The 18,460-nt window shown below is 37.4% G+C and overlaps 1 protein-coding gene across 4 annotated transcripts in view; it reads right to left on the reverse strand.

Moving 5' to 3' along the window:
* The window catches only part of CASK (calcium/calmodulin dependent serine protein kinase), a 186,653-nt gene that overhangs the window by 64,751 nt on the left and 103,442 nt on the right, over positions 1 to 18,460 (reverse strand). For all 4 annotated transcript variants that reach the window (XM_050979225.1, XM_030234796.2, XM_050979217.1 and 1 more), the window contains exons 6-10: positions 17,714 to 17,816; positions 7,590 to 7,765; positions 5,255 to 5,377; positions 2,882 to 2,965; positions 1,113 to 1,212 (exon numbers count right to left, since the gene is read on the reverse strand). In XM_050979225.1, coding sequence (XP_050835182.1) covers positions 1,113 to 1,212; positions 2,882 to 2,965; positions 5,255 to 5,377; positions 7,590 to 7,765; positions 17,714 to 17,816 — 586 coding nt within the window. The remainder of the gene's footprint in view (positions 1 to 1,112; positions 1,213 to 2,881; positions 2,966 to 5,254; positions 5,378 to 7,589; positions 7,766 to 17,713; positions 17,817 to 18,460) is intronic.

The raw sequence follows: 18,460 nt of genomic DNA on the forward strand, positions 1-18,460 counted from the left end.
TTAGTACTTGAAGCTGGATTCCAAGAAGCGAAATTAGAGAATTTCAACCAAGAAAAGTTGCCCCCATTCTTATGGGGCATTTCATTCTTATACTAATGACACTGAAATAATTTATAAAAATTACTTGCTTATATGAAATAGAAAGAAAGAAATAATTAATATATGCAGTCAATACATAATTTTCTCACCTATAAAAATATTGGGACAGAGAATTATCACACAGTAGATCAACACACACAGTTAAGTTCCTGAAATGTCTTCTAGAGAAGTCAGTATATAGCTAAAATATTCTGCCAGTACTCCTAAAGTGTTTAGAAAAACTAAAGACAGTCCTTTTGGTCTTATTTTTTTCTTAAAGGTTTCTTTACATTGATCCTAAATCCTAATTTTAGATCAGAGAAACCAACCCAGACTTTTGCACTGTGAATATTTTGAGCAATGTAATGTCAAAATTAAGGTACATAACTCATACAGGGCTGTGCTAGTCTAGGGACTGACAGGTGATTTACATTTCTGAATCTGGGCTATGGACAAAAGGATTGCTTGGTAAGGTCACTGTCCTGTCCAAGGCCTGGATCACAGCACAAGTGTTATCCTCCCCTTTGAGTACATGTATTGTCTCTCTCTGAAGATTTGGGGTCAGAAATACCGTCCACTGCTTTAAACAGACACAATCGTATTTTTCTCTAAAACAGGAGTCAGGAAACTTTGGTACATAATGGCTTCTTTTTATAAATAACTATTAGTAAGGTATTAGAGCTTTGCCCCTGCCTAAGAATTCAAGACAAAATTTCAATAAGCTTTTTTACTCAACTAATATAAAGAGAAATGTGAGATTATAACATTATTTGTAATTAAATGTATAGACAGTAAAAAAATTTAAAAAATCAGACAGAATTTCTGCAGAAGCTTAAAACTGTGCCGAGATTTTCTCTCCATTTTTGCCAGCTGTGAATGCCATTGTGACTGAAAATCATTCATCCTTTCACATATAAATGTTAACTTAATATTCAATTTTATGGAATCTCAAGAAATGAGTAAATACTTGGTACTCTGGTCAGGATGGAATTAAGACATGCTGACTGCAGTAAATACACTTTCTGTTAAAATACCTGAGGAGGTGGGATCTTCAGAGAAGTCTGGCAGCTCTTCAGGGGGGTCACCATAGAAGGAGTTGAATTTGTGGCTTGACACAGCTGCTAGTACTGCCCCCTGAACAAAAATACCCACACAGTCTCAATTACACAAAGCAGGATAACAAAACATTTCCAGACCCCTTGGATCACTCAGACTCCTGAGGTCTCATGTGTGTTGACCTTTTCAGTGAAGAGCAAATATATTTTCTAGTCTTCAGCTCTGCCTCCCTTCTCACAGTGACCATATCTAGCAAAAGAGCTGGTCATACGCTAACAAACAGTAAAAATATTCTTTGCAAGGGGATTTATCAGAACAGTTCTTTATGTGAATGCATTTTGAAATAACTGTGAGGCATGATTACACACTGTAGTACAATGCAAGCAAAATAACTAATCTCTTTATCTTTTCCTCTTACCTAGACTGAGTGGATTAGCAGGAACAAAAATTCACTCTTTAAAGCAAAACACTATGTTTTTATTTTAGAAATTGTCATCATTTGACACTGACAGCACTAGAATACTTTGACACCCATAATGCATCAATATAAAAATAACATTTATATAGACAATTGCAGAGTCCCAGAATGAGCATTACAGGGGAATTTACAAACCCAGAAAAATGGTCACCTCCTCTGACATATATTTACTTGTTCAAGTAAATTACACTTTAACCACTCAGGTTTTAATGCCTCACAGTTATGGAAGTATGGATGAATTTCATGAAACATACTGCAGAACAGTGCTTTGGATAAAATGGCATTTTAAAAAAAAATGAAGGTATAAAAGCTCAGGAAACGAAATATCTTTCCCTTTGAGTACATGTATTGTCTCTCTTGGAAGATTTAGTGGCCTCCCCAGGAAGAAATCCAGGAAATATCTGAAATTGCACCTAGAATAGGAATCAGGTCATATTCTAAAATACACTAGATACCATTTTAATGGAAGGATTACCTGGGCATACAAACCACCTAAGAGAAAGAACTGTTCATGAACTGTGGCAGCTGTGCATCCTCATCATCAGCTACATGAAACTTTTGCAAAGCAGCAGCTTAGTGTGAACACCTGATTCTGAATTTTATTACAAATTGTAAAACAGCCCATGAACTGTAATGCTCCATGTTTCTGTCATAATTTTCTGAACCTTTCAGTGAATTCAGAAATGTTTCTGTTAAACATTCCATGACAGGAACAGAAGGAAAACCATGTTGTCTTGGGCTGAAATGTTAACATTCTTTTCAACATGGCTAAGAAATAAACAAGTATGTAGTTAAAGATAAATAGAATAAACTGAAGAATATGTATTTACTCTTCTTCCACAAAGACATTAAAAATTGCTATGTTTATTTTATTCTAAATGTAATAATACAATTAATGTAAAACAATAATAACAATAATAATAATAATACAATTATGTAAAACAATAATAACAGAAGCGATTGCATGATTCTCTCCAGTAATTCATATTACACAGAATTACTGAATTATTGAAGATGAAGGCCTCATCTACACCTTGGCTGATACCAGACAATTTGCCCTGAAATTTTAAAACGATGCACTAAGAAAGTAAGGACAAACAGCCTTTCTAAGACATTATTTCAATAAACATCTGTCAAGGCCTGCTGCAACTTTTTATTTTATTGCTGACTTCAGAGCATAGATTTCTCTTAGCACTTCTTAAATGAATCAAGTATCTCAGAAGATTCAAGGTGTGTAATTCTATTGCTTTAACACTACATTGAGTTTACCTTCAGTTTTCGTCTTGCATTGAATTTTCTCAACTGTTCTACTGTTTCTGGAAGATGAATCTTGTATGCATAGCGATCTCTCTCCTTGAAAAGCCCCACAAAAAACAAACCAAAAGAACATTAAATACAAGCTTTTAATATCCTCTTGATACTAAGAAACCAGACAAGAAAAGGACCAGATCATAAATATCATAAGAAAAATGAGGATTTGTTGCAACTTAAGGAAAACTTCCAGAAATTAAGGGGGATTAAAGCATTTTGACAGGATTCTTAACTTAGGCCAAGAATATTTTCTTTTTGTAATTGTTTCCCACCTTGTAGTAAGACCCCAGTCTTTTGTTTCACTGTTGTGCTGTCAGTCTGTGTCTAGCACTGAAGTGCAAAGCAGAAAGCAGTTCTGCTGTTTGGAATTCAGACTTCAGTGAAGGAATATGTTCAAGCACTCTTTGACAGGGTGCTGGATACTTCAGGTGAGTTTGGGAGGTGGGGTACATGTCCAACAGGGCAGGAAATGCCAACCCAGTGCCAGCCAGGGGAGGGTACAGGAAGAATTCTCCATTGTAGGTGCAGATGAAAAATGTGCCAATAAACAACTGCAGTGACAGAAGGGACAGAACTTGCAGCAGCCATCTACGTTTTCCCCTGAAGGTATATAAAATCATTAATTTAATGTGCTTATCACATTCTTCTCCTGAATCAGAGTGAAACCACAGCAGTCCCTCTATGGCACTAAAGATGTCTCTATCTCATGCTGTATTTGCTCCTATCTATAAATGGTTTAAAAAGCTCTGAGTCAGCAGAGAAAGTAGTTTATTGTAGGCAAAAATGGGAGGACTGACTGATAGAATGCCTGGCAAACAAAGTTGTCATAAACTAAACCATGTGACCTCCAACAAATAACAACATGGTCAAAAAGAAACCACAGAGACCAAAAGTGCAAAGCTGCACAGGCAGAGCTTGCACATGCACATTACAGAATTGTCTTTTAACAAACCTAATTAGCTTAGTTGCTCAAACAACAAAAATTACAGGTTTTCTGCCAAAATGACCCTCAACCAAGCTCTAGCTTAGGCATATGAATGTGGGTATGCTCTCAAAGTGAAGAAAAAGTCCACTTACAAGCAGGTAAAAACAGATCATCTGTGTTTGTAGAATATTCTGGGATTCCAAAACATGGTGCTCATTTCCATACCCTCTGATATTTGACACACTATGTACATCCAGACCAAGAGACAGAACTTTGCCTCTTTTTGAGTAGAATGGTTTGAACCTGCAGCTTCCCAACACACAGAAGAGCTGCTTTTACCACTTTCATTTCTGAGAGGTGAACACTCCTGACTTCCTCTGATAAGCCAGACCATTCTGCAGCTTGGAATACAAGAGTCAGAGGCAGAAAGAGAGCAGAGAAATTAAGAATGACTCCATTCATTGGTGGTTACATGTACTTGGAGGGAGAAGAGCATAGGATCCTGTTCTTCCCAGGTTCTTTCTTTGTGGGTTTCTCTTTGTCTCATGTAGAGCATAAAGAGAGGCCAGCAGCAGACACCAGATCAGCCCCCTTTCAAAATAAGTGCCCTGTGTAAGTTAATGATATTATGACTCTTTCTACCCTGGACACCAACTAAAGAAAAGGATAACTAAGAAAATAGTTAATTCATCAGCTTCTGCCAAAGAAAATACAGTGCTCTGAACCAGCTCTTTTCACCTTTTAATTCTGCAGCACAACCCATCATTCTCCAACCCCAGTGTTTAGCACAGACTAGGGATGGACTGCTGAGAAGCTACAGGTGTACTTTCTCCTGCTGCAGTGTGCAGCAACTACTCTTCCACTGGCTTACAAGTGTGTTGTAAGTTCTGCCATCACTGAAAAACAGTTTGATTATCAGATGTCATTCAATTTTATGCAGTCACAGTGGCCTTGGAGCAACACTCCACTACTTCCTTCCCTTTTGGTGGGATATTTTCAAGAATCTAATGTAAGGAAGCAGCACAGTTCAGCAGCATAACCCACAGAGTGCATGGCTACATGACTAACAGGAAAGAGGTTTAGATATGACTGAGCAAAAAGGAGATCAGAAATTACTTCTCTAGAGTTTGAGAGACACATTAACACCTTCTTTAAGCTTTATGTTATGCAGCCCTACTCCCTGCACTCTGGTGCTGCTGAAGATGTCCAACTGAGTTTGCTCTTAAGCAAGAGTTTAAGCCTGGCAATTATTAAAATCTCAGGCTCTAATCCTAGAAAGCATTTAAAGCATATTATCTCACATTTTATACAGTTCATGTCTACTTTGAAAAGCCCAGAAAAACAAAGAAATCCATGCTTTTCTCCCTTAAATGAGAAAGCAGCATGTAAACAGCTGCTTTTACTACCTTTAACCAGGGGTGATTCAGTGCTTCATACACTGTTATCCTCTCTGCTGGATCCAGCATAAGCATGCGGCGCACCAGATCTTTGGCACTTTCAGAAATATGGCTCCATTGCCTAGGATTCATCTGAGCAGGAGCAAGAAAAAACATAAATTAGTAATAAGAATGTAGAAAATAACCTAGTGTTTATCTACTATAATTGCAGAGATTTAACAGTGGCTGGTGCTTGCAAACATTTCTGTGTAACGAACGTAAAAGGAAATTTCTAAGGGTTTTAGTAACTTGTAAAAATGGAACAATAGTTGTTACTGAAATGGCACAAAAAGTAAAAACATAAACCCAGACATCTCCTTAGAATTATGTTATAATCACAATTATATTATTATATTATTATTTATATATATTTATTAATTATTATGTTATAAGCACAGTTTCTACCTATTCTACATTCTGCTCAGATAAGTGTCCATTCACTAGATAAAGCAAAAAATAATTAAGCTCTGTTTAACTGTTAATGATGCATATGATAAATACAGAAATTAAATTAATTATTTACAGAAATTAAATTATTTAATTAATTAGAAATTAATTTCTACTCCTGAAATCAATAGATGGCATGAGAATTTATCTGTTTCAACCCACAATTTCATGCCAGTGATTCTGGGTAAGAAGAGAATGCCTGTTGTGAACTACACTGGTCCTGTCCTGAAGATGCTATGGACAATGGCTCTTCCCAACAAATTCCTTCCAACTTCACAACAGGTAAAGTTTTTCCACTAGGAAAGCATAAAAGGACGAGACAATACCAGCAATTGCAACGCTTTCAGAGCAGAACTTTAGGAGATAGAAGGTGCAGAATGGTTTAGAATATATTTTCATTTTGTGCATATATGCAGGTTTCTGCCCAACCAGTCAAAATGATGGACACCTGATAAAACCATACCAAAGTAAGAAAATTCTTAATGTGATATAAAGGATAATATCCTTAAGGTATTTCTAGTATTTCTTTAAGTTATGAAGAAGCTAAGTTTTATTTAGATGATAGACAGCTAACTTTACAAAGTACTAAATGCTAACTCCAAATTATAACCAGACTCTTTATATAACCAGACTGTTACAATCTGATCATTATAACAGGTCCATTTTATTTAAAATAAGTCTTTACAAAAAATGGTCACTTTGAATTGGGGCACTCAGCAATGTTATCTGGCTATGAAATGCACATTTATAGCTGTGATTTATTTTTTTTTTCAGCTCTAATGAAATATAGGTAATTGCAAATTTGACAGGATTTTCACTGAATAGACAAATTACTGTGAAAACAGGAACAGAAAAGGAACTAAGAGGACACAATGTACTGGTTGTAACTTTTTTTTTAAAAAAAGAGAAGTTAACTTGTATCCTTCCAGAAGGCTTCAGCTGCTTAAGAGGTTCCATAAAGAAATCTTCCATAAAGTGAAATATCTGTCAGTCTGTGCAATCCCAAAACTAGTACCATGAAGAAATGCTGCTGTTTCAAGGATTATAAAATTAAAAAAACTAAATAGGTGCTCCTGACCACGTACAGTAACACTGCTGTCACTTACATTTCAGCAGGCTGTTAAGGTGATATAATAAATCAGACTATCAGACAGCTTTGGGAGCTTCCATTTGTAATTTGCTAATGCACAGCTCATGTATGACCTTGGTTCCAAAGCACAGCAAAGCTGATCTTAGGCAAAGCTGATCTTAGGCAAACCCACAGTGAAGGTGTAGCTTTAAATTTGTCTCCACAATGGTCTGTGGGCTGAGGCTGTGACAGCTTCCCTTGTGCGCACACTGACCTGCCCTTGGCTGCAAGTGGCTCCTGCTGAATTATCAGCTGCACTTTACTGCACTAAGAAGAAAATGCCTGCCTGCATTTGTAAAATGACATGCATTTTGTTTTAAATCAAGGCAATAAGATGATGATGAATGTTCATGACAGCTCTGTTATAAACAGATAACAGATCAAATTTTTGATCTGTTAGCTGACCAAAAATTTTAAATTGTTTATAAATGTGAGGTTAGAGTATGTTCTAATTCACAGCTAAACCTCTTGTCTTCCTGCAGGGCTCAGTGTACAGTTAGGGGCTGGTTGTAATTATTTATTATTTCATCTGGGCAAATATTTCCATATTCTAATTCCTAGCAATGATACAAAACACATCAGCTACAACACAGACTGGGGAGGGAAAATAATCTCTCTTCCTGTTCCATAAACTTTAAATTTAAATCAGGCTAAATACAAACATCAACTTTCAGAAATGTTACCAACAGAGCTCATCTCATTGGAGGATTCATGTATGCCCTCATTTACCTTGTATTTGCCTTTAATAATGCCTTCAAATAATCTTTCCTTGGTTCCATAAAAAGGCAAACAACCACTTAGCAGGATAAACAGGATCACACCACAACCCCAAACATCTACAGGCTTCCCATATGGTTCTCTTTTTACCACTTCTGGAGCCATAAAGTGAGGTGTTCCTACACGTCCTAAATGGAAATAAAAAGAAAATTGAGTCAAAGTGATGTGTGTCAAACATGGAAATGAAGAATATCACTGCATTAAACAAAAACAGTTTTAACACATTTGGTTAATGGTTTAAAGTTTTTAACACAATTTTTTTTTTTACCTTAAGTTTATGATTTTATATATATGTAGTGAGAGAAATCAGCATTTTCCTTTTTGCTTAGTTTTTACTTTAATAAATTGAGGAATAGTCTACCCAAGCTGGCAGAATGTGAACCAAGACTTGTAAGAGCACTGGGACTCTTCAGTGAAATGTGCCATATAAAAGTAAACCCATCAATTTGGACAATTTTTGAAACAGGAATTATTCAGAGAGCAAATACAAAGATGCTGTAGAGTTCTAGTACACACTGAAAACTTGAAAAAGCTGCATCTAACTGACAAGGGCAGAGTTTGGTCTGATGCTCTGCCCATACCTTGGCTGGTCTACTGAAATTGCCAGCAAAAATGCAAATTGCCAGCAAATGTGGTGTTCATTTGTTTCAAGAGGGCAGTATCTTACTGCAGATAAAAAGATAATGCTAATTTGTTTCACAGAGTGCTTTCACTGAGTTTAATAATGTTTTCCTATGAAAACAAAATGTATTTAGCACCAACTGATCTTGTGAGCAGATAAAACTGATTAGAATAACTTAATTCAATTTCTATGTAACACATTAGGCCGAATAAAAGCAATGAACATTTTACCTCTCCTTATAAATGTTTCCCATTGTAAAGAATTTAGTCTCCATTGCAAAAACTAAGCTTGGAATGCTCAGGTTATCACTGACACTTCATACACTGCAGTCTTTGGGCTACCCTGGTTCCACCAAGTACCAACAGAAGAAAGAGAACATCAGTGTAGCAAACTTTCACCACTAGTACCTCCTTCATAAATTATTGTTGCTTTTTACAGTGGATTTCAGAGGCTCCATTGCAGGCTTGCAGCACCTGCTGGTTAGGAGAGCCTAAAATGCAGCCCAGAGGATCCAGGGTGTTTGCAGGGCATGTATTTAACTCAGTCTTTGTAAAGAGACTCTTGCTTGATCAACCTGTCCTGCTCACCCTCTGCATGGGAGTCAGCCAAGTCACAGCACTGAGAACAACACCTGGGGACTATTTGGACATGGCTTCCTCAGCAAACACCATCCTCTGGCTATCCCACCTAATCCAGGAACTTTATCTGACCATGGTCTCTTAATTTGCATCTAAAGGATTAAAATGTTGTCAAAAAGAGCAGCTTTTCAACCATACTCTCAAGAAATAACAGCACCATTGTCAAACTGCTTCACGTGGCTGTCAAACCTTTTCAATCCCAGTTTAGCAGGGAATTCCTCTGCCAAACAAGTGTTAGGGATCTGTCTGTGACAAAGGGATGTTACCTCATCACTAGGCTAGGCTTAGGCTAGGCTAGGCTAAGCTGGCATCTTAACAAGTCCCTGTAACCTGACAGCAAAGGGGCAGTTCCTTCCTGAGCTGAAAAAGATTAAATCACCAAGATGCTGCAAGTCCAGCTCATCCCTCATATCACAAGGGGAGGAGGAAAGATATTTAGTCTGGACAGAGAAAGAGATCCACACAGGGAAAGATGAGTCATTCTTCTTGTGGGCTGTACACACTTTGTAGGTGTATGGCATAATTTCAGCCTGAGAAACCTCAAAGGCAAATCTTCAGAATCACATATATGAGGTACAGAATTATCTCCTTAGATGACTCTCTCTCACTTTTAGATGCCTGGTGGCAGGGAAGACAAGGAAAATGGAAATCATACACACACACATCCAGTATGCATAACTTGCTGTGATTTTTTTGGGTCTTTTTTACATGCCTAAAAATTTGTATCTATACAGTTTAAACTTTTTTTTTTTCCTTTGGATGCCATCACTGGTGACAGGAAAAGCATCAACATTTCCAGCTCTGTATCAGGCTATGCCTGTGCATAAGCAGCAACACCTGCCTGATCAAAGAGCATTTTTCTATCCCTGAGACTGCTCACGTGATGTTCGTGGTGTGCCTACCATAGCCTGGAAACCTTTAACTCAGGAGATCACCACAGACCACAGAGCCTTAACCAAGTCTTGTTTGTCTTAGTGGGAACTTCCTGAGACTTGGGTGCAAAGGAACCCATGTGCAATTTTGGAGCAGGTGTAACCCTTCTTACATGTTGAAAAAAAAAAAAAAGCTTTTATGGCACTAAAGTGCAATTAAATATTTTTCATAAATACAAATGGAAAATCGTATATACTTTGAAAATTCTGCCTTCCCACCATGCTTTATAATTGCTGCTATAAAATCTAACAAGTGTAGAGAAGAGGGATTACCCTGAAGACAAACAGGGAAAATCAGCAAAAGACGAAATATCACATAGGGTAACAAGCTATTTAAAAGAGGCATTAAGGCACAGTTGTCTGGATAAAGTAGTTAATGAAACCATGAACCTTAAATGTCAAATGATATCTAAGTTGATTTAATGTGTAATTTCAACAATTATGTGCCAGCCCTCTCAGCTCAGGAACTTTCTGTGGTTTCAATTAGAAATTGCAGAGGTGAACATAGTACAAAAATGACTGTGTGCTGTGAGAACAACACTTAAAGGTTTGGGGTTTGGCTTTGGGGTTTCTTTGTCAATGCACTTGGGTCTGCTGGGCATTTCAGTGAAGAATATCTCATGTCTTTGCAAACAATTACATTTTCTCCTGGTGGAAACAGCATATTTAGCAGCAAGACATGTTAAAAAAGCAATCCAATAGCAGGATGGAGTGTAGGAATTTAGGTGTCAAGGTGCTGGCACTGGGGCTGCAGGGGTGGTCTCTCTGAGGAGGGGCTGGAGCTGCCCCATCCCACACACACACAGTTCCAAGGGGTCACTGCAGGCACAGCTCAGCCCAGCAGTCAGGACAGATGTGTGAGAAAGCAGGGAAAGTGTGTGTAAGAAAGGGAAAAAAACCTGCCCAGCAAGTGAGGAGATTGGGAACTGCCATTTCCCATCCTCCCTGAACCATCTGGGGCTGGGGTCGAGTCAGGAGTGAGACAGTGAAGCTGAACCTGGGAAGGTGAGGAGAGGAGGTGGTTTAATTTCTGTCTTTGCTTCCCACTATCCAAATCTATTTGATACTTCAAAGCTCCTATTCTGCTTCATCTGGAGACCTCACATCAGAATGTGAGGCTGCACCTTCACTCGGTGCTCTTACAAACAGACAAGTGATGGTTAAAAACCAGTCCCTCTCTGATCATCACACAACTTTCTGGTCCCCTGAAGTTAGAAGGTGTTTCTTCCATCACAGGTAGAAGAACTTGATCTTTGTTGGCCTGGTCCAAACCCAGGACACAGTAAAAATCCACTTTGATGAACTGCTTGTCATGGAACAGAAGGAATAGAGTGATTTTTAAAAAGGAAACACTACACAGCTCTTTAAGTCCCCACCAGGCTGCTGCCATAAACCAGATGAAAAATGGATGCTACTTAAAATCCAACTGAAAAACCAGTGGTACTAAACCCCAATCCTCACTTTAAAACTTAAAATGAAAACTCCATAAATACAAAATAAATGAAAAAGAAAACTGGGCTAGGTTAATGAAATCCTGTCATTTACCACTGCTAGATTACAATTAGTGGAAACAGTTGGAGACAGATTTGGTTTTGTTAATGCTGATTACAAGATCCCAATACTTCAGATGAGAGGGATGAGGTGGGTGGGTACATAATTGTGGAAATCACAATTTTATGTCAATTAAAAAGCAAACCCAGAAGAAGCAGAAACTTAACTGGTTGAGACTGAACTGTCCAGTCAAACAGGATTTAAAAATGCATATATATATATATATATATATATATATGTGTGTGTGTGTGTGTGTGTGTGTGTACATATTAAAAAGGCTATGGAAGTTTCTGGGCCAGCTGTTATCCTTGTGTCCATTCCACTGGGTTCATAAAGGAACAAATGATGCTTTTGAAGTTATTCTAAAAACTGACCTGAGCAAGGACTATTGAGCTGCACCTTTGAACTGAACTTGGCTCAGGAAAATGAACAAAGTGCACACATGAACTTACACAGATGGGGAATTTTCCTATGTTGCAAATACAAGAACTGCAAGGAATATCAGTAACAGCATAAATACAGTCAATAGACAGCAAAGTTGTCTAAAACCATGGATATTCACTGCCTTTTAGATCAAATATCATTTCTGCTGAAAATTATTTAGTAGAAAATCTGCCTTGTAAACATGTCCAGTGTAAAATTTTAAAATTCTTCTAAATAGCTCAGTTTTAAAATATTTTAGAAACTTTTGAATTGTCTTTGGTATTTTGGGAGAAAGTCTGCATCTTTCTGGAGGCAGTTTGAGAATGAACAGTAAACAAAGGCACTTTTCTCTGAAACAGGTGACTTCTGCCTTCCACAGGCTTTTTATTCTTCAGAATATAAGCACACTCATGGATATATTCAAATGACTGTGCATGAAAAAACAACATTTGAACTGAATATAGATTGCATGCATGCACACACAGAGGATTTTTAGTTGTATCCATTTTGAGAAGAAATCATATGGAAGACTGGAATCACTTTTCTCTCTGTGTGCATTTAGGTTCTTCTTCTCCCTTCTAGAGTGGCATTAGCTGAAAATCATCACTGTACAAAGACTCAACAGTGGCATGTGATACCTGCCTCCACCCATTTCACTGCGAATGCCTACACCAAAGTGTTTGCTGAGTTAGGAAGCACTCAGTGCCTGGACAGGGACATCCAGGCTACATTGGTAAGGACACCTTATTTCTTACCAGCCAGTTTTTAAGGCATGTTGTCTGCCTATAAACTTATAAAGTTGCTAATTATGCTGATTTTTCCTGTGGTTAAACAGAGAGCTTCAGTCTTCAGGTGCTGTCAATCTGATATCATTTACAAGCACTAAAGATAAATTTTGACTTACCTTTGGTAATTTAGTTTCTATGACTCTTTCCATATTATTCCAGACAATAGGACTATGCTTTCCACAAGAAGAAGAGTATATACAGAGACCCAATCAGATTTTGTCATCCCTAAGGCAGGGGATTGATGACCAAGATATCAGAAGGAGAGTCTTTCAACAGCAGTAGTATCTGAACGATGTATAAGGAAACAACTGGAACAAATAATTTTTAGGAAAAAAAATGTGAGGTACTAATAAACATCACCATCTGACCTCTCACAATAGTGTAATAAGAAATATGCTCACAAATTAAGGTGTTTCTAAAAGAGTGGGATGTCCAGAATAATGTGGAAGGAATCAAAGAATCACACACAACAGATCAGAGAGGGCAGTACTTTACTACTATTAATTCCTTTCCACATTACTCCAGACAATAGAGATGTTTAAAGCAGGTCTACAGAGAAGATGAGTAGATTAAAAAAAAAAAAAAAAGGAAAAAAAGGGTGCAGAAAAAGAGGTAATTCAGCTTCAGCACAGAAGATTGTCTGAAGAAAATGTGTTTAAAAGATGCATCAGCAGACAACTGGACCACGGGATATGAGTGTTCAGAAAACAAACAAAGCAAAGCTCACAGGTTGACGAGACTAATTATAATTAATTCAATGGCCTTTTCTGTCATAAAACTATGATGGAGGAAGCAAACCTAAATTATTTCTCAACATATTAGCCTCCTGTAAGCACTCTCAAATCAGCCCAGATGTGGAGAGGCATTTTGTGACAGAAAACCACAGCTGTATCTTTTAAATGCAACAAAGTCTCTTAAAGGCAAAGCTGTGAAGGGACTCACGTTCTTTTATTTTTCAGGAAAAAAAAAAGAAGTGAAAACACTACCCTGTGAGAGAAAGAAGAATTGTAGTGTAGCATCTCAGCTTACAAAATTTTACTTCTCTTTGGAAAACAAACGAAAGTTTCGAAATACCAATCAGACCCTGATGATGAAAAGGAAAAATCGTCTGCGCAGTGTAAAAACCTCCCAACATTAAAAACAAACAAAAAAAGAGTTTTCTAACCTGGGGTCTATAAAACCACAAAGGTTCAGTTTGGTGAAGCACTGAAGATGTTGCCCAGAGTGATGGCAGATGTTCCACCCCTGGAGACATTCAGGATCAGGTTGCTCTGAGCAACCTCATCTGTTAGAAGGCATTCTGCTCCTACCATGAGGTTGGACTGGATGAGCTTTAAAGGTCCACTTTCAACCCAAACCATTCTATGATCATTTTTGCATTGAAGAGAACAAAACAATAAATAAGGAACTCTAAAAAATTCTGCCCCCTTTCCCCCCATTTCATAGTCTTAATTAGAGGGAAATTTATGGCAATGCCTTCCTTTGCTGTTTTGTTAGTAAGTCCAAAAACACAGCCCACAGGGAACCAAGAGCACTTGGTATTAATGTGTTGTACTGCCACTAAGAACACATAAGATGTTTTCCAGTAAGATAATAATTTACATGAGGATACTACAGGATTTTGGGGCATCTAACTAACTGTATTATTATACATGCAAATTAATACTGGACTGGATTAGCATTATGGTATCTGTGACATTTAACTATTGACAGTTAACTACCCCCAGGTGAAGAACCTCATCCTGTTTAGCTCTGTACAGCTAACTATGCACTAGTTGAAACCAGGAGAAATTAAGTAGATTAAGTGAAGGAATTATCAGTTGAGAACTCGATTGTTTTTGTTCCTTCAGATTTTTATAGCATATACTAGCTAAAAATCCCAAGATTTAGCATCTAAGATATCTGATATCAGATAAATCTGATGTCACAGTTAAGAAAATACTGTGACAATTCATACTATGCTCTGCAAGAAAACTCTTCAAGGAAAGAGACAGAGATCATAATGTGAGACTAGTCTATGAAATTACTGACTTCCCAGAGGTTCCACTACTCCAGCTGCATCATAACAATGCAACACAGACTGTTTGTCTTTTGGAACTGTGCTGTTCCTTAAAGGAATTCACTTATAAATTATGATGATCTCTAACTGAGATGTATACTGCCAGAGTTCCTTTATAAAGTTCCTTGCCTACTTCAAGGCTTCAAGTGAAGCTCATAGCACAATTTCCCACTTCTGATCACAAGAACTGAAACAAGAAGAGACCATTAGAGATTGGTAGCTCATGAAACCTATTCCCTCTAGCTCAGATGACAACACATGATTCTTAGCCATTTATTGCAGCTTAGGGGCAAATGGAGTGGAACAAAGAATATGTCCTAACATCTTCCCCTCTGGTCTTATGAAGAAATGAGTTACGGCTACGTCCCTTTTTTTATGTACTTTATTTTACTTAAAGTAAATAATAACTAATAGTTGAACTTTCTTAAAAATAATGTCATCTGAGTTGTTAGCTGATACAATACAGTCACTCCTAAAATTTTCTCCTTACACATTTTCATCAATGACATCTACTATGATGTCATGGCTTGTTCTCATGAGCTCTTACACTTCTGTGAAACAGCCATCCACCTCCTTGAAAGAAAGAATCCTTTAGTTACAATCCTTCTAAACTTCACAAGTTTGTCTTTGGACTTATATAAAAAGATTTTAATACCTGGGGTTTAATTTAACTTCACTACAAAAATCCTTCCCCAGCAATTTATGCACACTCTGATAAAGATGTCTTTGTCAAGTCAAAAAATGTTACAGTCCCAAACAAAGCAAAAGCTTGAAGCCAGCTTGAAGGCTGGCTTCAAACACACTGAGGGAGAAAATTCCCTTTAGTTTGTCCTCCTGAATCTGGGATTGCTAGGCACAGGTGTGTCAAGGTGTACAGAAGTAGGAAAAACAGCACAAACAAAGCACAGGGGATTTCAGGTGGGTAAAATTATCTTAATGCCATTACAGATTTTATTTTTTAGAGAATTTCTTTTTTTATGTACTAACTACCAAATGCAAGCATGGCCATGCTAAAAGGGAAATAATGCCATGCTAAAAGGGAAATAATTGACTACGTCAAGAGGAATCAATGTTTTCCACTAAAAATTAGAAAAGCAATGAGAAAGTGAACAGGTTGGTTATGATGCTGCTCAGACTTCTCCATTTGGAGAATTTCTACTTTTTTTGTGAAACAATTGAGAAATAAGAAGTGCCTGTAAATTATTGTTACTATTATGACAAAACTTATCCATATGAATAACACCCTTAAACAAATGTGTAGATAAACACTGATTTATAAGGAATTTATAGTCCAGTTCAAACAGCCAGTTATTGACAGCTTTCATATAACACATGTGTTATAGTGTAAAACTGAATAAACAAGACCTTGCCAGTTCTGTGTAGGGAACTGTCTAATAATCTGTCTTCAGGTAGGGTTCTGGCAGGGAAAAGAAGTGCCAGATAACAGAGGTAGTTTGTGCTTAAAAGACTGGATTGGAAGAGGAGAAGAAAGAGAGGAGTCTGTTAAGGAGACTTTCCACAGTATATAAATGGAGTGGAATTACTCTGGGTTTCCCTGAAAATGAGTGGAATTTGAAAGCAACAAGGGCCAATGAAAAGGCTGCAAATTGGAGATGCCAGCTGAGAAAAAGGGAAAAAAATAATTGTGTGAAGGCAGACCAACATGGCAGAAGTTGAGGTGGAAGAAGCAAAAAGTACTGATAAATATCACAGTGGTGAGGTTCGAGATCTTCTGTGAGAGCTGCAAACAGCCCCCAGCACTGATCACTGCTGGAGGTTGAGCACAGGAGCAGTGAGGGGGATCACAGTACTGGGAACAGTCACACAAAAGGAAGGCCATGGTAAACTTCAGGGGAAATGCAGTTTTTTTTTTTTTTTTTTTTCAAAGTTGAACTTGAAATTTTCTTGCTAGACAATTGGTAGCTGGCAGTACACTGCATCTGACTACCTCCAGAAGAATGGCTGAAACAGAAGGAGTGGGTAAAGTTGCTCAGGAGAACATAAAGAAGAAAAATGAGATAATTAGAAACAAAAGTGTAGAAACTACCACTAAAAAAAGCAGTGACTGAGGTACAGAAAATCTGAGTAACACAAGAAAACAATGATCTTTTTATTACAGCTTAACTGAATGGGTAAATTCTTGGAAAAGATGCTTCTAGTTAATAAGATACTTGGATATTTCCAGGGTATCAGCAATATCTGGAAGGGAATGGAAGCTGTTGATGTATTTATATTTGATTTGCCTTTTATTTAAAAAAATGTACAAAACTCAAATTGACACAGAATGTTTAGTGATTAAATTAGGAAATCTGAGATTTTGAAGATGCATGGTACTGAAGAAAGTTACTAATTCTGAAGAAAAAAATATTAAAACTAACAAAATGTTTTGTTGTGGTCTCCTACTCTGGCAATGAAAGCATCAGAAAATTGATTGGGTCTTCATCTGTGCAGGCTGATTAAAGCACAACCCTATTGTCTGGAACAATATGGAAGGCAGCTAGAGGAAATAAAATCCACAGAAAACAAAACACAGTCAAAAATATACATACGTATCAAGATATTGATGTCTTATGCAATAATTACAATGAAATTGTAAAACACAGAAAAGAATCCCATGTGAAAACCAGTTTTGCTATTAAACAGCACAGCCTTCTGACAGGAATTGCCCATCAAAGAGGGCAGCACTGATGATGCTGCAGTAAGTCCTTACTCAAGTGCTTCAATGACTGCATTTTTGGTTTCTTTGCTTTACCAAGCATGGCAGAATTAAGCCAAAGCTTGTATTAAAGTGGAAAACCCTTTGGGTTTTTTCAGTTTTATTTTGATCAAACCAGCATGAGCTCCTGCTGAGTAACATTGACAGGGATTTAATGCTCAATGTGTGAATGCACGTTATGTTCCACTACCAATTTAGCTTGGCTGTGTGCATTTACCATGTTAACTAAGTCTGTAGTGAAATATTATTTCTGAGCTCTTGTTTTGCAGGCCAGGCTGTGTCAGAAGAACAGAACTCTGCAGTACAACATGCACAACACTAAATAACTTACAAGGAAAGTTTCTTACCTCCAGCAACTAGCCCAGACTCTCCTAACTGAATTGCTACCCCAAAGCCACCAAGCTTTACTGGGGCTGAATTCTCTTTTGAGGCAAGCAGTACACAGTGTGGCTGAAAAGACAAAAATCCAGACAAATTATTACATTGTTTGAGAAAAACAATCGGTGTTTTAGAACCTACTTTCATACATCTGTGAGCACAGGTTAGATTTTGGTTTTTTAAAATAATTTCTTAATTTCAGTTATCTTCTTTTCTGGCATGGACTCCTCTTTCTACATTGGCTTCCCTTTTATTGCCCCAGGCATAGCAAAATCCTTTCAGAACTTATCAGAACTAGCAAGGAACACAAAGTGAAATCATGATAAAATGGTAATAAAAAACTCATGTCTATAATTTCTTACCTGGTATTACTTTTCATTTTTGTCTTTCATCCTATTAACCCTTATACTGTTTCAATTCCCCAGCTGAAATATCTTGCTTATGCTATGTTTTGTGGGGTCTTGTCCTTCTCACAGAGAACATAAAACTCTGTTTTGAGCCTTAATCACAGAATTCACTCTGCACTTCTCAAGTGCAGGAAAGAAAAGGAACACCCCTGGAATATTCCTGTGAGGGATATTCTTTAGGTGTCTAAACTGGATTCCAGCCATAGGCATCTATACCTTTGATTTTCCACAAATAACAGTGAGGTGTAATGTATAAAAATGAAATAAGATTATACAACAATTCAGATGGGTCCTGACTGCTGCAGGAGG

Source organism: Serinus canaria, chromosome 1 (genome assembly GCF_022539315.1).
Source record: "Serinus canaria isolate serCan28SL12 chromosome 1, serCan2020, whole genome shotgun sequence".
Classification (NCBI taxonomy): domain Eukaryota; kingdom Metazoa; phylum Chordata; class Aves; order Passeriformes; family Fringillidae; genus Serinus; species Serinus canaria.